This window comes from Drosophila biarmipes, chromosome 3R, assembly GCF_025231255.1.
Source record: "Drosophila biarmipes strain raj3 chromosome 3R, RU_DBia_V1.1, whole genome shotgun sequence".
Taxonomy (NCBI): Eukaryota; Metazoa; Arthropoda; class Insecta; order Diptera; family Drosophilidae; genus Drosophila; species Drosophila biarmipes.
In genome coordinates this window covers 27,633,857-27,654,272 of record NC_066616.1, presented here as the reverse complement: position 1 = coordinate 27,654,272, position 20,416 = coordinate 27,633,857, and the positions used below count along the sequence as shown (strand labels likewise).

At 42.9% G+C, this 20,416-nt stretch overlaps 4 protein-coding genes across 9 annotated transcripts in view; 1 reads left to right on the top strand and 3 right to left on the bottom strand.

Annotated features, from left to right (window-relative positions):
- LOC108024817 (TPR-containing protein DDB_G0280363) overlaps nt 1–3,509 on the top strand; it is a 94,507-nt gene extending 90,998 nt beyond the window's left edge. For all 6 annotated transcript variants that reach the window (XM_050888782.1, XM_017094943.3, XM_017094942.3 and 3 more), the window contains one exon: nt 167–3,509. In XM_050888782.1, coding sequence (XP_050744739.1) covers nt 167–2,041 — 1,875 coding nt within the window. In that variant the 3' untranslated portion in view covers nt 2,042–3,509. The remainder of the gene's footprint in view (nt 1–166) is intronic.
- A 1,361-nt stretch (nt 3,510–4,870) lies between these two features.
- LOC108024332 (uncharacterized) lies at nt 4,871–6,759 on the bottom strand. The gene is made up of 2 exons (XM_017094234.3): nt 6,286–6,759; nt 4,871–6,232 (listed from the first exon to the last, which is right to left on the bottom strand). The coding sequence occupies exons 1-2, from the start codon at nt 6,757–6,759 to the stop codon at nt 4,871–4,873; spliced, it is 1,836 nt and encodes a 611-aa protein (XP_016949723.1).
- Nucleotides 6,760–7,152: 393 nt separating this feature from the next.
- Nucleotides 7,153–9,584, bottom strand: LOC108024331 (uncharacterized). Its single transcript, XM_044092457.2, has 2 exons — nt 9,156–9,584; nt 7,153–8,512 (listed from the first exon to the last, which is right to left on the bottom strand). The coding sequence occupies exons 1-2, from the start codon at nt 9,582–9,584 to the stop codon at nt 7,166–7,168; spliced, it is 1,776 nt and encodes a 591-aa protein (XP_043948392.2). The 3' UTR covers nt 7,153–7,165.
- Nucleotides 9,585–9,665: 81 nt separating this feature from the next.
- On the bottom strand, nt 9,666–10,732 carry LOC108024460 (tabinhibitin 7-like). The gene is made up of 3 exons (XM_017094378.3): nt 10,576–10,732; nt 10,125–10,522; nt 9,666–10,067 (listed from the first exon to the last, which is right to left on the bottom strand). Exons 1-3 carry the CDS (start codon nt 10,705–10,707, stop codon nt 9,797–9,799), a joined length of 801 nt encoding a protein of 266 aa, XP_016949867.1. The 5' UTR covers nt 10,708–10,732; the 3' UTR covers nt 9,666–9,796.
- Between the last annotated feature and the right edge of the window lie 9,684 nt (nt 10,733–20,416).

The window sequence follows — 20,416 nt, the reverse complement described above, 5'->3', positions numbered from 1 at the left end:
TATTTAAAAATCAAAATTTAAAAAAAATCATGTTGAAACAAATTTACATTTAAATGTCTTTATCAGAATAGATACCAATACATCTTTAAAAAATAAAATAATATCTATAATAAAATTTGGAAATTATAATAACTCTTCTATAAAACTCTCTTAATTTAATTTACAGTTTTGGCACCAGGACAAGGACAGCAGTCGCCTGGACTCCAGCTCCATCTTCGAGGACCTCGACCGCTACTGCTGGCAACAGCAGCCGGTCACCGCCAGCGCCAGCAATGGTGGATCCGCCAGCACCAACCAGCCCAGTCCCACATCGCCGCAGGGCCACCTCCAGCAGCAGCAGCAGCAGCACCAGCAACACCAGCAGCAGCAGCAGCAACATCAGCAGTTGCAACAGCAGCAGCAGCAACCCAATGCCAGCAGCTCCTCGGCTGCCTCCAGTGGAGCGGGCAGCAGCAGCGACACGATCAGCAGCCTGGACACCACCGATGGCCAGATCTACACCCTGACAGTATTAAACGGCGGCGAGCCCTGGCTGAAGCGCTCGGAGGCGGAGCAGCTGCCCACCTCGCTGGACCTGGACAGTTTGCTGGGCAGTTTTCCGGGCTACATCAAGTCGGAGTATCCCTACGACGACAGTGGCTTCAGTACGGATGGCAAGGATGTGATCGGCAATGGCACGGATGGTCTCAGCAGTATTTCCCAGGCCCAGAATCAGCAGGGTCAGCAGACGCAACAGACGCTGCCCTCGCTGGTCACGGCCATTTCCCTGGCGGGTGGCAATGATCTGGGCCAGCAGTTGGCCCAGTTCCAGAACAACAACAACGACTGGCATATGGCGGATCACAATACGGAAACGGAGCAGAGTACGGCGGAGTCGCTGCTGCGGAGTGCGCTGCAGGGCAAGGGCTATGCGAAGGGACTGCATATGCAGAACGGGCTGACCATGCCGGTGGTCAAGGATGAGGATATGCGGAGACTGCTCTTTGCGGATGAGGCAGCCGCCTTGGGCTTTGCTGACTCCACCTTGAGTGCCGCCCAGATGTTCGACGAGGCCCAGGGCATCCACCTCAGCTCCCAGCAGCAGCAGCAACAGCAGCAGCAGCACAATGGCAATGCCAACACCCTGGTGGACGACATGTTCCTGTCGCTGGAAAATGCCTTCAGCGATGACTTCGAGAAGATCAAGCGGATAGCCAACGAAGTGCAGCAGTTTTGCAGTGCCGGCTCGGCAGGAACACCCACTCCAGGGGACTATTGCCCACCCAGTGATGTCCTCATGCAAATCTCACCCAGCACGGCTGTGACAACAGCGGGTCAACTGCAACCACCGCAACCACTGAAGCCGGAGGTCAGTACCTCTACATCTCCACCCTCAGCGGTGGTGGTCTCCGCCGCCAGCAGCCATGTGAGATCCGGCGGGGGAGCAGGTGGAGTCACCAAGCCCAAGAAGGCCTACAAGCGCAGCAGTAGCAATAACAATAATCCCAATGTGGCCAATAATAACCAGAGTAGTGGGAGTAATCCCTTGATCGGGGGGAGTGGAAGTGGCAGCTCCTCGTCCAGCGGAAGTGCCAGTAGCAGCAGCAATAGTCCGCCGGCCAATTCCGGCGGCAGTTCGTCCTCCTCGTCGGGCAGTGCCCAGCGAAAGGAGCGATCACTGCACTACTGCTCCATCTGCTCGAAGGGATTCAAGGACAAGTACTCCGTGAATGTGCACATAAGAACTCATACGGGGGAGAAGCCCTTCGCCTGTTCGCTGTGCGGCAAGAGTTTCCGCCAGAAGGCCCATCTGGCCAAGCACTACCAGACGCACATGACCCAGAAGAACAATGGGAACCTCATCAAAGGGGGTTCCGGCAAGCACCCGCGATCCAGTGGCTCCTCGGCGGGATCGGCCAGTGCCTCACTCAACCAGCGACAGCAACAGCTCAGCGGCGGAGGAGTGGTGCCGCCGTCGCTGCCCGTGATGATCAGCAATCCCAATACGCCACCTGGAGGAGTGGTACTGCCACCTGCCAATGGACTGCTCGCCAATCGGTAGTGACCACCACTGACAGCGGGGTTATCCCCCCGACTAAACTATTTCTTGTTCCTTACTCACAAAAAAAAATACAAAATACCACAACTCAAAATATGAACAAATGTAGAGAAACTATTTAATACTACTCGAAATACCTAAATACTCGTACACCCAACTCGAATTTACGTCATTGATGAATTCCTATTTCAGCTTTCTGTGCAATTCCTATATGCCCAAACACAAACACAGACAGACGGACAAACACTCGAAGCACTTCCAAATACAATACTCAACTAAATGTACATTTACACAAACAAATTAAATTTAAATGTGCCAAATTTTGAAGATTTTAATTACTAAAGTTAAATACCTACTACTAAACTATATGAATATGTATGCTAGGCGTGTAGAAATAGAAGTGTAACGATGCTAACGAAGCAATTCCACGAGTGGTGATATCAAAAAGAGGCCAAACGCTTCCTTGCTAAAAAGAGAGAATTTTGTTTTTAAAGTCCCCCAAAACTAGAATAAAATGATCTTTATTCCGAGTCTCCTGATCACCCGCAGTTCTTCAGAATGTTTCCTGTAAATTAAAAAGTATTCGTTTTCTTAGTTGCTCTGCCCAAATTAGCATAAATTTGTTTGCTAGTGTTAATGTATATATATATAAATGTTTGCCTAAATAAAATTAGTTATGTTTTTAATGATATACAAAAGCAGAGGGAATGCCAAATATTTGAGGGAGGAACACTGACCTGAGGCGCTAAAAATTCGCAACGCATCCTCCAGAAACGGAGCTTATCCTATGCAAAATTCCCGCTCCTTTCTCCTTCAAGGATCTCTTTGATCTCTTGGGCCGAGTGTTAGCCAACTTCGAAGGCATTCAAGAAAACAAAAGGGGGAGCATTACCATCTTTAAGTACGTTTACACAGCATATGTTCAGCAAACTCAACTTGCACTTGCCATTATTTTTGTATTCGATAAACACAAGGCGAATTCCCTATAATTCAAGATTAAACACCACACACCACATTCCCCCCAACTAGTGTAGTGCCTAGGCTAAGCTAACTGATAAATCAGCCGTAGTTAGTGGTTAATTAAACTGCCAATTATTTTGTGATAGTTTTTAATGGACAATAGTTTAGATTACGCAAAAAATATCTTCAATGGTGTTTGGGTTATGTAACGTTTTAACGATTTGTTATAAACTGTGTACACTTTGCAATACGAGTATTTTCTGCTAATTTATTGAACTCCATAGTTTATGTACATAGAGAACGAACCTTGTTTATATCCAAGCCTAGGCTAAGCCACACATTGAAATCTTAGTTAAATCTTTGTTAGTTATTATTTATGCACACACACAAACAAGAAGCCACACACACACACAACACACACACATCCATCTGCGGTTAAGTTTTGCATTAATTTTTTTAGGATTGCAAGCATTAAAAATAAAGAAATCTAAAACGTTTTATTGACAATTAAGATGCGCCCCGTGTCCACTGCTTGGGTCTGTCGTGGGTTAATTAGTTTTAGCTCGTTACGGCGATGGAAATGGAGATGGAGATGGGGCTGGCAGATGGGTCTTGGCCGAGGTCTGAAATAATTTTCTCCAATAAAGGAGCTGAGCTCACATGAAAGCGCATGCAGCTGTGCATGTCAACAACGTATTGCAACTGCAGGAGCAACACTGCAGCAGCAACAGCAGCAACAACTGCAGCAGCAACAACAACTGCAGCAGCAACAACAACTCCAGCAGCAGCGGCAGCAACAGCAGCGGCATCAGCAGGCAGGCGGCACTTGTCAGTCAAAATCAAAGTACCCGGCCCCAGACTGCCGGCATCGTTTGGCGGGGGGCTACAAATGCGTGCCATCAGCGCAGATTAGAGAAAATTTTTCACTCCACGATCGGTGAAACACGACTTGTGCACTGCTACAAATTGGGGGTACAATTCCGATTTATTAAAATCCACATTTAAGCAACCCAACGCATGTACTCCTCTTTAAATAATTCAAAAATAAAAACGCGAATTCTTTAGAGCTTTGAAAAAAAAAACATTTTAACCAGATATAAACGTTAACTAACACATTAAAAGTTGTATTATTTCTTGCATGAGTAATCCAACATTCAAAGGTTTCCTATCATGTAAAAAAAAAGCGAATTCTTTAGATTTCCGATAAAATCCTCTATGAACATGGTCTGATTTCATGTACCAGATTTATAAGACCCACAATTTTTTAGCTTCCTAGGAAACGAAGAAGTAACCAAGATTTTGCTCTTAAAGCAACTATGAACTAATTATTTTTCTCTGTGCACCGCTGATGGTGATGCCTCCACTGCCGGCCAAGTCGTTTGAGATCGAAACATGTCGATTAGGGAATTTCAAGAGGCGCCAGTTGCCGTCGCACAGGTGGCTAACATCAGCGCACCTTTGGGGGAGCTCAAACAGTGGGTATTCGGTGTTCAGTGTTCAGTGTTCGGTCTTCAGTTTTCAGTGTTCAGCTGCCACTGCGGCAAGCACGCGTCTTAATTGCTTTTGATGTTGAACTTTGAGCCGGCGAGCTGCTGTGCAAATATTTGCACAATGGAAATTGGGAACATCCGATCCCCGAGTGGGCTAAGCGAACCGAAAGGAAAGTCATATTTGATGGCTACACAAATAACCATAAAGCAGCTGGTACTGCGAAACTACTCCAGCCTTACTCTAGTCATTAAAAAGAAGCAAAGGCTCCCTTTGCGTTCGGTGGGCCAACCCTTTACAACTAGCTAAAATCGATTTATGTTTACTATTACCAACTATAATTTTACGGTCATAAAGTCGTAGTTTTAAACAGTCGGTTCTCTTTTATTTTCGCTCTCGAAAGATTAAACGTCGTGGGAAAAGGGATTTTGTTTTGAGTCTATAGACCAGGATTTCCAGCAGCCAAACCAGGCAGGAAAATACCACCATGAAGGCAAAACCATACCATACGTACTGCAGATCCTGAACCTGCATAGCCCTAAATTCCCTATGAGGACTTAGGTCCACAAAGTGCATTTCGCCCGCCTCAATGAGTTCCGAGAAACCCGTGGCCATCCAGTGAAAAGTTAGTCCAGTTTCGGCCAACTCCATGATCAACTTAAGCACGGGTTCCATAAAAACAGAGTTTTCGTGCAGAGGAAAACCGAAAGGTATGTTGTTAAAAAAGCAAAAGTCATCGCGCTTTTGGAAAAGAGGTCGCGAGAAAACTTTTTGCTGCTCGTTGATCAACACCCACCTATTAGTGGTGATCATGTAACCGTATCGCGTGTCCAACGCGTCTCGACGAGCAAGATACCGATTAAAGTCGGGTTCTACTAGGAACATGGGTTCGTACTTCCGGAACTCCAATAGGCGACCAAACAGCTCCGCGTACTCCGGCTTCCAGGCCACAATTTTCACTTTGGAGGCCAAGATATCATCGTAACTTCTGAAGGCAGGCTGCTTTGGAGCAGTGGTCACGTAGCTGGAGAAATATGAGTTATACCAGGCGGTGATCAGGATGCCCAGCACGCAGATCTCCAGATAAATACCGCGCACCAGCGTGGGTGCTCGGAAAACCTCCACAAAGGACTGCCCCAGCACTCCTCTCAGGCAGCTGTCGTGGAGCAGGAACTCACTTATCCTGGTTGCATAACCATGGAGGCGCAAAGCACTGGTCAGGAGAAAGGATATTATCACTAGGGCTCCCAAGGTCAGCAGAAAGGCAGCCAGCTCAAACACCCTGGTATAATACTCGAGAGGTGGCACGTCCGCCTCCACGGGCAGCATGACACACCAGTTCATCTGCTCATAAGGGTAACTAAATCCATATGGAGGAATTGTTGGAAAAGTTAGTGATATGGAAATCTCCACGGTATCGTTTCGCACTGCAGCAACTGTTTGCATCGAGGGCGCAAATTCCAATTGATTTTTGGCCCCCAATGGCTGGACAAATTTTACATTGTACTTCTGTTGAAAGGCCATCATGAAATGACCCACAGTTCCCTCGTAGACCACATTACCCTTCTTATTACGGTATGCAATCATACGAGGAGCGGTTCCTCCAAGAATCACGGGCATCTCATAGCCATGGAAGTCCCTCAGGCGATCCGGAAAAATTAAAGAAGATGACAGACTGGACTCGTAGATCCGCTCTTCTATTTGTAGTATGGGAAAATGGGAGTAGCTGTAGAAGGTTGAGGTAGCCTGGTATTAAAAAGGAGTATTATTAGAAATATAATTTATATCTGCTCACCCACCTCATAATCCTGGAAAATAACCACAACATTTAATAGCTTCTTCCGCCAACAATCTCTAAACAGTATATAAAGCACATCGTTTGAGGCCACTGATTGTATGAGAAAAATCACTCTTGAAGTGGTCATATGCCTTAGATTCCCGACCAGAGCTTTGAGCAGACCTCTGTGCTCGTCCAGATTTTCATTACTCAAGAACACCAAGGACACCAAATGTCTGCTGATGCTTTTGTGTAAGAAGTAGCTCACATTTTCGTCCAGTTGGAGGACAGGCACTTCTATTGTTTCCATAATATCCATCGCCATTGTACTGGCATTCCAAACCTCATCGGGCAGACTAAAGTTTCTGTTCTTCATGAGCAGCACGTACTCGAAGTCCGATTCCAGCTTTATCCTAGCCACTAATTCAATTACCGTTGCGCCACCGACCAGGCTAATCAGGCAAAGGCCGCTCAGGATCCACACTGGGCAATCCATCACGATGGTCGAGGGACAACTGCATGACACTGATTGATGCCGCTGCACATTTAAAGGGTTGCTAATGAATCCGTCGACGACGTGGCTAATGGTTAATTCCAATTAGCGGCACACGTTAACAAGCCGCGGGCGAAAACAGAAAACCGAAAAACAATTCCCTTGGGATTACGGAAAAACCATGTAAATTCACCTCAATGGGACAGGTTTGGCTGGGAAATTAACACCAAGTACAGGGTTTTGGTAATTATAATAATAATAAAAGGGTATGGTGTCAGTCCCTAAAATTAAAAATGTTGTTTATAGTCAAAGAAAAAAACATTTTTTTAAATCACAAAGCCATTTTTATTTTTAGAAACATTAAAGGACATAAATATCTTTATTGATTAAGCATTTTTAATTTTTGTTTTCACTTATAACGTAAAAAAATATTTTTAATGTGTAACCAGATCTTTTGTCGGCTAAAGCAAATCCACTCAAGCAGAAATATGAATGTGGCCAGGCCAAGCATATAGCCCCAACATCGCCAAATCTGTTCCAGGTCCTTTACCTTCATAGCCCTAAATTCCTTGGGATGACCTAGATCAACAAGTCCCAAGCGTCCTGCTTTGATCATTTCCGTAAATACCATCTCACGCCAGTGGCTGAGAAGTCCGGTTGCAGTCACATCCAAAATAAGGCGATCCAAGGGTTCCTTGAATATCGTGTTATTGGCAATGGGAAACACTATAGGCACCATATGAAAGACGCACAGATCCTCCTGCTGACTAAACAATGGCGAACTGAACACCCTCTGCTGCTCCTTCATCAGTGACCACTTCTCCAGTGGCATTATGTAACCATATCTGGTGTCGAAGGAATCTCGCAGATGCAAAAACGCCTCAAAGTCCTTTTGCAACTGAAAGATGGCCGAATACTTCTTCATATTATCCGTCAAAAGGAGCAGCATTTCGTATTCCGGTTTCCAGATCACAACTTTTGTACTCGATCGCATGATGCTTTCAAAACTGCTGAAGGCCGGTAGTCTTGGAGCACTGGTCACGAAGGTTGAGAAGTACGAGTTGTACCAGGAGGTAATCAGAAGGCCAAGTACACAGATCACAAGGTATATACCCCTCACCAAGGGTGGTGCTCGTAGGACCTCGTAAAAGCTCTGCGACAGGACTCCTCTTAGGCAACTGTCATGCAGCAAGTACTCACTGAAGGTAACTCTATAGCCATGGATCCGAAGAGCCATGGATAAAGTCAATGAAATCGTCACCATGGCAAGGAGAGTGATCCAAAATGTCCCGGGACTAAATACCTTGCTATAGAGCTGACTGTGAGGAACCTCCGCTGGCAATGGCATTATTAGGCACCAGCTCATCAGTTCGAAAGGGTACGAATATCCGGTAAACGGAAGTAGAGCATAGGTAGCTGCCAGTGCCATTTGGGCACTACCATTTCTCACGGCTCCAATGAGTTCCCGAGATGGTGTAGTTACTGTCTCATCAAAAGGATACGGCTGAACCAGTCTGCAATTATACCGCTGCTCAAAGCTGAGCATGAAATTGCCCACAGGACCTGAGAATATCAATTCTCCATTCTTGTCACGATAGACAATCAAACGTGGGGTAGATCCTCCCAAAACAAAGGGCATTCGATAGCCTTGAAGGTTTTCCAAACGTGATTCGAATATTTTCGTACTTCCATCCAATCGTCTTTCAATGAATTGCAAGATGGGAAACGGTGTGTAGCTGTAGACAATCAATGACTCCTGAAAAAGTGTTAGAAAAAGGCAACAGAGCGTGTGATTAATATGTCAAAAGCATGTACGTATGTTTTCTAAACACATTGAAAAATTAATAGTTTTACAATAATGTATTTGAATAATCTTTTCCAAGTATTAATTTGCTTGACAGGCATTGGAACTTCTCAAACACGCCGCCAAGGTAATATTTTCCCTTCTTTAAAATATAATTTGTATTACAATCTAATGTATTATAAGAAAAATGTACATTTATGGCAAATCCTGGCCCTTGCGAAGGAAGCTTTGAAATGTTTGCCTATGACATTACAAACGATCTTTGTGAGCAATTCACCTACGGCGGTTGCGGTGGAAATCCAAATCGCTTTAAAACAAAAGAAGAGTGTCAAATAGTTTGTAATGCTCTATTAGGTGAAGAAGATGAGGATAATATGCCAACGGAAAAATTGAAAATTGTGACAGAGAATCCAAATACAAATAGTACAATATCAGAAACAAGTGTGACTCCATCATCATCAGAAATATCAGTCAAGCCGAATATGGGAAAACCTATAGAGACCTCAACATTGAAAGAAAACGTTATCGAACCAATAGAAACCTTTACCCTTTTCAATTTTAAGCTATTTAATTAGTTAAAGTAAATATTACTCACCTTGAAATCTGGTCGAATTGCCACAACATTAAGTAATTGATGGTTCCAACACCATTCCAACATGGAATATACTCTCATTTTCTTTTTCTGAAGAACCAGGAGAACTGGTCGAGTATTCAACATTCTTAGATTTATGTGTAAGACACCGAGTACTTCCTCCGGGGAATCATTAACGAAAGCTATTGTGAGAAGGTTGCGGGAATGATAGTTTCCCAAATTAAAGTCTACCTGATTATGCTCTTTTATTTGGAGAACGGGAACTGGAAAATGCCACAAAGTGTCCAACCAAATAGGTTCCAAGTTGCCCAATAGCAGAGCATATTCAAATTGAAGCTCACTTCTTAGTTGATTAAGTAAATTATGAATAAAGCAATCCGTGCCGGGACTTAAGAAAAGCCAGGCGACTAGCAGAAGGTGCAACTGACCCATGTTGAATGAGGCAAAGATTTTCCATTTCCACCTTATATGGTGGTTCCATAGTTTCGACTAACTACTCCCGAGGGAATGAGGTGACGGGTCACACTTTTGATTTATTTCACTCAACACGAGAGGTTTTTGTCATTCGCTAACAATGCGATTACCATGGCATTTAACTGACAAACAATGTAATTCAATTGAAATCAAAGTGAACTTCCTATTAGCTAAGTCATATACCGGGTTAACTCAACGTATTTTCTGTTCTCGGGATATTCCTCTCTAACGGAACACAGATTTGTGTAAACCTCATCGCGTTCCTTGCAGAATATACCTGGGCTCTCAGCGACCCTATAGATGGGAGCTTCCAGTATGTTTACTGTCGCGAAGGTGCAACTTAGATACAAGTAGTTAAACCGCTGATAGGAAAACTTGACTGCAGCACATCCCATGTGGGTATTACGATCGGCCATCAAAAGTGCAGGTCGGAAAACGGATCTATAGAAATTGATACCTTATCATCATCTAACCAATCTTATGGTCAAGTCTACTTACCTCTGATCACTGCGATCTGTTAAGAATATAGTTTGTTGGCGGGTCACATACCGTCCCTCCTTTGTCCACTTTGAGACCATGTTTACTATGCGGCTAAAGCTCTTCTGCTTGGGTCCCATGTAACCATCGGTATCGAAGATGCTGCCAATGTTGGGAAAATTCGGGGAAGTCATGCAGGGACGTGGGGTGGGCATGCAGCTCATCACGTCCATTTTGGCAAAGTGCTCCAGTTCATCGGACCAGGAAATCCTGACCATTCTCCCGGCGGGATGAAGGGTGCGGGTCAGTCCCTTGGCCGCTCTATTTCTAAAGTCATTCACCATGTGAAGCAAATTATCCTTTTGGCTACTGGTCAAATCTACCAGTCTTGTGCTGCGGCGGCAAATGAAACTGTAGTTCTGAGAAAGGGAGACGTTACTACATTATTTTTTCTTATACAACTTTTTATTACAGCTTTCTGGCACACAATATTGTTCATCCCGCAATAGGGCAGATTACAGTAGGCTTTGTGGTCAATTTGTAAAGCCACAAAACCCACTATAGATCCCATCAACACCACCATCGACCACATTGATGAAGACATCTTCGTTTGGGCCTCTAAAACCAACTAAATACGCCCACACAGTCGTTTGGCTTTTTAAAGTCTGCCTAAGTGGGTATTAAGTTCCTCGAAGCCGATATCTGCATAAAAACGTTCGCTTATTGGTTATTTGATATCTGCAATAAACTAAAGTTATTTCAGTGGCGAGTAATGAGTACGGGGGAAAATCTGGTAGTCAAATGACTCGAAACTTTTCGCTGAATGTAATGCTGCTAGTATTTTAAGCCATAAATTTCTGGCCACAGAAAATTATCCCGCGACTTTGTGGGCTTTTAAGATATGGACTTAAATAACTTAAGATATGGAACCAACAATTTCAAATTTGAGCCCCAATTAAAAGAAATTCTTAAGTGTACAGATTGAGAGAAATAAACCACAAACTCATAAAGGTACCCCACGTCTTTATCGGATTTAAACAACTCAAGCTGTGGAATCTATTTCAGTTTTGGGTACCCAGTCTGAAAACCATTGGAATTTCGGAAATCTCGGACATGAAAATGGGTCAAAATTTTGACCCCCGCCTGAAAAAAAAAATCTTAAATGTAGAAATTTAGGGAATTAAAGCACCAATTCATAGAGGTATCCCACGTCTAAATCGTAATCAAATAGCTCAGGTTATGGAATCTATGAGTTCAGCTTTGGGTACCCAGTCTGAAAGCCATTGGGATTTCGGAAATCTCGGACATGAAAATGGGTCAAAATTTTGACCCCCGCAGAAAAGAAAATCTTAAATGTAAAAATTTAGGGAATAAAAGCACCAATTCATAGAGGTATCTTACGTCTAAATCGGATTAAAACAACTCAAACTATGGAATCTAGAAGTTCCGGTTTGGGTACCCAGTCTGAGAGCCATTGGGATTTCGGAAATCTCGCACATGAAAATGGGTTAAAATTTTTACCCCCGTCAAAAAGAAAACCTTAAATGTGGAAATGTTGGGAATAAAAGCACCAATTCATAGAGGTATCCCACGTCTAAATTGGATTAAAACAACCCAAACTATGGAATCTAGAAGTTCAGTTTTGGGTACCCAGTCTGAAAGCCATTGGGATTTCGGAAATCTCGGACATGAAAATGGGCCAAAATTTTGACCCCCGCAGAAAAGAAAATCTTAAATATAGAAATTTAGGGAATTAAAGCACCAATTCATAGAGGTATCTTACGTCTAAATCGGATTAAAACAAGTCAAACTATGGAATCTAGAAGTTCAGTTTTGGGTACCCAGTCTGAAAGCCATTGGGATTTCGGAAATCTCGGACATGAAAATGGGCCAAAATTTTGACCCCCGCAGAAAAGAAAATCTTAAATATAGAAATTTAGGGAATTAAAGCACCAATTCATAGAGGTATCTTACGTCTAAATCGGATTAAAACAAGTCAAACTATGGAATCTAGAAGTTCAGCTTTGGGTACCCAGTCTGAGAGCCATTGGGATTTCGGAAGTCTCGGACATGAAAATGGGTAAAATTTTGACCCCCGCAAAAAAGGAAGTCTTATATTCCATAACTAATACGGTATGAAATCCTGTTATTTGCTCGGTAAGTTTGGGGATACTATTGACTTATATTGCTTTTTTGGTTTTGAATGTTACATGAGAAATTCCTATGAATCATGGAATATAAATTCTTTAATTTAATTACTTTTATGACATTTAAGTTATAACAAGTCCATAAGTTGTAAGTTTCAATGAATGCGAAACAATAGCGAGGCTGAACCGAGACACAAATCTCATTCATATGCAATCCGCCTGACAGATGATCGCTTTTAATGATGCTGCCAACAACGGCATCCACTCCGCTCATTATATTTTTCAAGCATATTATATGTTTTGGTGCACTTCACTGGATTTGGCTGATGCGTCAGCACTTGACCCGCACTCGGCCCCATGTGGTGGATCCCCCGGATCACCATCCTCCGATTCCCAATAGTAGACTGTGTCCCATGCTGTTGTCCGCCAAATTGAGTTGACGTTGACGTAATGCCCCGCCACTTGAGTAAGTCTCACTCACTGGCTCTTTTTTTGGCTTTTATCATTTCTGGTTGCTGCTTCTGCCTTTTTGGTATTTTTTTGATGAAGTGCATCATCGTCTGGGGCTGGTCAATTAGCTGCACATACCGCGTATCTCGCACAAAAAGAGTGGCAGCGTGGAAAGCTCAACATGGCAGGGCTGGTTTCTTATTTTTTTGTCATCGGTCTTTATGTTTTTTATTTTTCTGTATTTTTGTATTCATCTGGAGGTCACGTAGAGTCTTTAATTGGCTGGCCTGGGCTGCGTATGCGATGTCAATTTAGCGAGAAGAGCCCCAAAGTTCATAAGTGCCCAAGCGCATTCTTATATAGCAATCTTTTGCAATGCAGAAACTTCACTTAACCCAGTTGCAGAAAATGGCGACAACTGGAGGTTACTTGTAAAAATGTGGATTTTGGAACTTACAAAAAATAATATAAAAGTACATCATCAAGTACATCTTAAAAGGTTTCATATCAAAAACATTACAAAGGCGGTTTAGGTTTAATTTAAATATTTTTAAGGGTTTTAAAAAACGGATTTACACGGATAAATTTTGTAAAATGGAAATTGAAATTTTTAAGAATGGTATTTTATTGTTATCAAAGATTGCTCAGTTATGTTGATAAAATGTTGTCAGAGGTTCCTTAAATCCCTTGGCAACAACAAATGAATAATTAAAATGAAAAAGATTTTTTAACACACTTCTTTTAATTTCCCTTGTTGAAAATGCCATAAAGCCGGGAGAAAAACTTTTTTATGATTAGTGGCTATCGTAAAAGCGATAACTCATTTGCATAGCGAGGCGACGACCCACTTTCCGTCGCAGATCGCCTGGAGTGTCCTTACTCCTGACACCGGCACCCTGGTAATTGTTTCTCAGCCCCGAAACTTCCTGGCCCGCTCAGCCACAGATCATGGCCCCGTTCCATTCGAATAGAGGCAGCGACACTGCCCCCAGGAAAGTAACTCATATTCGGGTATGTGGCTGAAATGCACCAACTGGAACCGTAACCGTAATGCAAGTGATCGTACATCCGACTCTTTGGGGCCTTTTGTTGTCCAGTTGTTTTCGGTTATTGTGGCTGGCCACGAGACATGCACGAGCCAACTGTAACTGCTCCCCCAAAGTGCCCCGAACTCCCTCATAAACCGAAACGAAAGCCTAACCAAAACGGTAGCCTTTTTGGGGGACGGGTCCCGACATAACCACCAGCACAGAGATTCAGTCCATTGAAAAGCGAAAGATGGCCAAATGGAAATGGTGAAAATGGCAAAAGGCCAAAAGCGGACTGACAAAATATTTTCGCATATGATAAATGGCACAGTTTAAAGTAAGTCGAGCACTTGCAATTGTCCACGTCCAGCCGGCGCACACAATGTAAATTTCCACCGCTGACCATTTGCGCCAGTTTCTCCCGAAGCTGCGGCTAATGGTGCCACACTAAACATTGCCACAGCCATAATCTTGGCATTTTTCGCTAGGTCGCCGCTGCCCGAGTGCCTGATTTATGAAAGGGCCTCATAATTTAGCACAAATATGGTCATAACTTTTTGGCTTTTACTTTTTGGGGCCAGGGAGCTGCTAATGAAGCAGCATCGCCCGTTGCCGCCAGAAACTGAAAACCAAAATCTGACTAAATAAAAAGGTTTAGTCGAAGCGAAACAAAAGCAGGCAGAAAACTCTTGGTCTGAAACACATTTAAGTGGATGGCCTGCCGATGGCCACTTGTTGCCATCATTTCCTAGCAATCAGCGGCGAACGTGTCACTCCTAACTGGCCAGGAACTGAGAAAATCGAGGTACACAGGACTAAATTTGTGGATAGATAAATTTAAAACATGTTAAGCTTCAAACAGCCGATAAATATTACAAAGAAAGTACTTTGATTTTAAAATTGTTGAAATTATGAGATATTTTTTACAACAGAAGAGTTCTGAAGAATTCGCGCTTTCTAGATTCTTATCCTCTCTTTTCAGGGGAAGAATGATACATTTTTAAATATTTTTATAGCAATAGTTAAAATTATTTTTATGAATTCCAAAGTGATTTACGATTTGTATCTGACAAATACTTACATTAAAAAGGATTACCTGGATTATTTTAGCTGCATCTCATAATATTCTGCAGTGTAGACTGGAGCAAACCATGCCGGACCGTGCCTATAATCATCATCAACATTACCAGCCGCCTGCAATGTGGAGCAATCACGTCCTGGACCAAAGCCGAACTGAGCCTGGCCAGCGGCCCCTGCTCTCTGGACCGCCGGACTCCGAGCAAACTTCAATAAATGTCACTCCTCAAGCTTTGCATCTAAAAATTGATGACAATAATTTGTTGCATTTGCCCGAGGGGGTGTGGCACTGGCCAGTTCAGCTCGACTCAGTCCAGTTGGCAATTGCCTTGGACAGACGACCAGGTTGGCTCTAAGCTGAGCTGCTCCCGCTGCTGCTGCTGCTGCTGCTTGTGCTGCTGCTGTTTTCAACACAATTTATACAAAGTGTCGCAGTTTTTGGCGCTTTGCATTTGTTGCTGACAGACTGCCCACCTGGCCGCCCCGCGGAAAGCGGCAACGGTTTGCACTTTGCCGATGCAAAAAAGTAACATAAATTTCGTCATTTTGTCACAAGTCGTTTGTACTGAAAGAAATACACTTAGAATTATACAAAACAAAAGATTACCTTTAAAAATATTTATTCAATATAATAGCAAGCAATATTCTTTTCTAAAAAGCTTCCATTTGACTGCAATTCATTCTTCAACTTTTAACTTATAAATTAGGTCCTTAACGCCGCTTCCCTTAAAAATAAATTGTATAATATCCGTTTCTGAATATAATAAATATTTTTTAAAATAGGTTCCACTTTTCTTTGAAGTTTTTAAATGCATCTATAGTAGTATAAATAAAAATAACAGTACAAAATGTAGTCTAAGAAAACAAACTATTTTTCCCATCCAAATTTTTTAACAAATTATTCTTTTAAATTTCTTGAAATTCTTCGTAACATCAGATAATAATTAATTAATTTTCTGAAAGTGTAGCTGAGCACCAGGGTTAGCGGACTAGTGCTGGGCTGGGCTAAGTCCGGGGCTGCTGATTGCAAAGCGATTTGCCGAATTGTTTCCCCCACAATTCCATAAAAATCAACACACTCCTTTCGGAGCGCCGTTCGCTGTTCGCTTTGATTTGATTTCGATTGCGCATTTTTCAATTTGATAAATTTATTGAGTCGCGGCGGGTTAACAAATCGCCCGGCGATGCCTGCCGCGGATAAGGATGAGGCCTTCGGGGGAAACCTAATACAAGAGTAATAACCGATGCCAGGCAATCCGCTACTCCTCCGAGATGGCATATAATACATATATGGTGTGGCCATGGCAATCGCCTTGTAAATGGCATCGATTGCGACCTTTTGGCATTCTTACGGAAACATTTCGCTAATGAAACCGATACCTCAAGTGTCAAGACACGATCCGGTTCGCGTTGCCATAGGTTTGGCCTGCGGTCAGTGGCTTCTGGCCAGTGGCAGTGGCAGCGTTTGGGAGCAGCGTTTACCACACTGCGGCCAACTTATGGCAGCCATAAAAATGTTAAGCACAAAACATTTGCCACATTGGCACCTTTTGGCCGAAAGCAGAAGAAATGGAGCACGCACGTGGCAAATGCCCCGGGGCGAAATTGGATGCAGTTCTTGGTCCGGCGATCTGGAGATCTTGGACTCCTCCATTTGGGGTCGCAGCTGCAGTTCGGCTATGCGGAAGCTGAATCCAATCATAATTTGAAGACTCTTTTCGGCCACCTCGAGTTATGATTACTTTCGGGAGCAATCCCAAGTGGCGGTTAATGTGTAATGGGATAGTTTAGGTGATTTAGATTCCCCTGGGATTGCTAGAAAGTGCAATATTATTTTCAATCTTAATAATAACCAGGGGTTAGGGTTTAATTTGCAGTCACGAAAGATCTTAACTTAGTTTTATAAGAGATTAAAAAAGTTTAGAATTTTTAAAATATATTTTACAGCAACTCACAAGATCAGAAAGTCTATTGTATTTTAGAAATTGCTTAAGCCTTACGATTACATTTTCCAAGATTATAAAAATCAGTTGCATATTGATTAACCATTATAACCAAAGGTCTTTTTCCAAAAGTTGGCAATGCAATCAAGCAAATGCCAGCAATACCTTTCGGCGATTTCCTTTAATCACTTTATAAGGACAGAGCTAAGCACCCATGGCCAAATGTCCAAAATTACACACTTAACCCCACGAGTTGATTATTTCATTGCAAAGCAGACAGATCCGAAATGAATAAAATATAATTTTTTAACAGCAGGCACTTGGAGATGTGCCTCAAATGCTCTTGGCCAAAGGAAAACACGTTAAGCAATCGTTCAAAGTTGTCTCGGAGCATTTTGGATTGTGCTGGCCGTGTGGGCGTGGGGCAACAAAAGATTTGCGGGCACACCAGCAACTTGCAACATGCAACACTCGTCGCCTGTACGCCGATTTCTTGGGGCCCAAGAAAACAGGCGAAAATTCAGCCAACGGCCAACATGTGTGTACGACGTACGTGTTTAAACAAATACAATTTGCAATTATATGGCAAGCAAATCAAGTTGAAATCAGCATGCGATTTCCACCTGTGGCCGGCGTCATAATTCGTGGCTATGTTTTTGGTCATAAATCTAGCGATTTACAATTATTTTCTGCCTTGTTTTGTTTTCGGCCTCGTAGGAAAATAGAAAAGCCACAAATGCATTTCGTGGCACAGTGGGATATGAATATGGGGATATGTCCATGTGCCCGTGCCCGTGCCCGCCAACAAAAGGCAACTGCAAGTGCCCCTAATGGCCATTATGGTCATTTCGTTATCACTTCCCCAGACCAACGAGGAAACGCAGACGCCGCCGTCCGTGATCCGCTGACAGTCATAAATTTGCATAGGTTTTGCAACGGCCTCAAGAAACTAAAGACCATGTTGTATATCCCCACAACAAAAAAAAAAAAAAATGGTTAAAAAATCGGAGGATTCAAATTATTTACGATGACGCTAACGAGCGACGACAGGTGGCGCTACGCACTCCGGTGCCAGCCCATCCCGCTCGCAGCCTGTGATAACGCAGTGCGTGGCTGCAAATTGATTTTACGGCGCCGCCCGTGTTGAAGCCCCAGGCAGTCACTCCACAGCCCCGTCTCCCCAGCGATCCGACGATCCACCAGTCCAGCGATCCAGCGATCCAGCGATCCAGCGATCCGTAGCCCCATCTCTCCAGCGCCCAGTCAGCTTGTCTAAATTATGCAAAAGACAAGTGAAAATTTGCGCTAAGCGGAGCTATCGCCTCCACGCGGAAAAACAAGCTCAACAAATAATTATAAAAACAAACATAATTAGGAACAGCTTTAAAATTAATTTTGTATTTTATTTTGAAGCTCGAACACACCGGAAATTAGGCATACTAGACAGCATTTCGTATAGGGGACGATTTCTCAATGTCAGGTTATTATAGTTGGATATCTGTTAAATTGTTTGGGTTATTCGTTTGCTCACACGAAATTCGGTCTATCTACCCGATAAAAGGAACTTTTTGCTCCCAGTTTCGTCTAGCTAACTGACACTTTTAACTAGAACTTCTGATTTATAACCTTTACTTATTTTAAGTGAATCATTTTCAGTTGAAGAAATTTAATTACTTGTTTATTCAATAAATTATATATTAATTTTCAGATACTACAATTCTTCAAAACAGCAATAAGAAAAGTTTAACAATCATTCAATCGAAAATGTGTAAAATAATTTTGGGATCTTATAATTTTCCCAAAAAGGTTTAAAATCATTGAGAAATTGTTTATATAAGTTAAATCACTTTCTATATGTCATTAAATCTTGGTTAATTTTTTCTTATAATTTAAAGGCATATAAAAAAAATAATTTCAGAATTTAACTGTGCATTTATTAAACTAATGTAATATTTTTCTCTGTGCAACCTCAAGCATCTCCCGCTGTCAATGGGACATACTGTATGCGTTACATAAAATCGGCTTGAGGGATTAGCCGGGCCGTAGTATGTGTAATTAAAAGTGAAATTGTGGGGTCCTAACGAGTTTGCTGCAGCTGCTAAATGCAACTGCAAGTTGGCCACACAGACGAACGAAAAAATTTGAGCCGCACTCGAACTGGAGTTTGGCTGCATGATTGATGGATGAGTTTGAGTTTGTCATGCAAATTTCAACAGCCCACGAGTGGCGGTCCGCTGATGATGATGTTGTCTCCCGGAGTCGCCAACTCCCCGCCGATCGCCATGCTTTTTCTTCAGCTCCTCGGATACCCATATACCCAGATCCCCATCCCATTACATACCGCTAACGAGCGGCGCGTGGTCTGGCCCAAAGACTCTGTCTCCGTGCCCGTTTTCTCGGCCATATTCTGATATCATAAATATGAAGCTGTTTTTATTAAAAATTGCCTGATGCCCGAGACCTGGCCTAAGCCGCATTGGCATGTGTGTGGCATATAAATTGCATTGCGCTGGAATTTTAATGACAGCCTTTGGAAATTAATCTAACGCGTTCGGCTGGCGAACAGAAGAGCGTTGACTAGCCCAGTCACATATGGAGCACTGAGGATAACAATTATTAGTTTTTAATTAGATACTAATACGGGAGAATAGCTATGAAATTTGCAAATCAAATATATCTCAATATTTTGGAGGTATTCATCTAAAGGAAGGTTTACTCTTTTCATTTTATGATTTCGTTCTTTAACACTTTAATGATGATAATAGATTAAAAATTGCTTATCACAGATAAATAATAATATTTAGATTTTTTCATGAGTTAGTAATTTCTAAATTGAACAATTCATTTGCCTAAAAGATTTATTATTTTATTTATTTTGCCACATTATTTTAATTGAAAGGGTTTTATTTGCAGTGCACTCCCAACATCTTGTTGTGGAACTTGTTTGGCAAAGTGTCGCAGATGGTGGTTGTTGTTCCCGTTGTGCTATTGATTGTTTACTGATGGGTCTCCAATGGGGCCCTGCCAACGCAGAGATAGATGGATATGGATATGGTGATGGCGATGGGGGTGAGGACGTGTAGGCCTTCCCAACCGATCGTTATCATCGAAAACGGGGAGGGTATGGGTAAAATAAAGAAGCCACCGGCTGTGGCTTTCACTTGTCCCGCATTTGCATGGAAATTCCGCGCCAATTTCAGCGCAATTAATCGCACAGCCGAGTCTGATCTAGAGACGCCCCCAACAAACTGCATCCTAGACCTCGCCAGCTGCCACCTGCCTCCCACTTCCCACTTGCCACTTGCCACCTATCTTGTGGCATCTATGTGTGTGCCATCCTGGCCAGAAAACCAGTTGCAGCTCATTTGCATGGCGGCTTAATTAAAACGGTCTGTGGGTGGGTGATGGGTTGGCTCGGTGGGTTCGTTGGTGGTTTTGGCCATCAGCTATTGCCTCGCTTTCTTTGGCGAAATTTCTCTCTTTCTTTCGCGTACACCACACACAAACCTTATTTATGAGAAAAATTCGTGGCACATCTGCCGGCTTCCATTTAGTCGGCGGCAAAATTTACTCGCTCATAATTTAGTCAATGGCAAGGAGGAAAACACGGCAAAAACAATAAGCTCCGCCACACGGCTGGCTTTCATGGCCAAAACGGTGGCAACAGT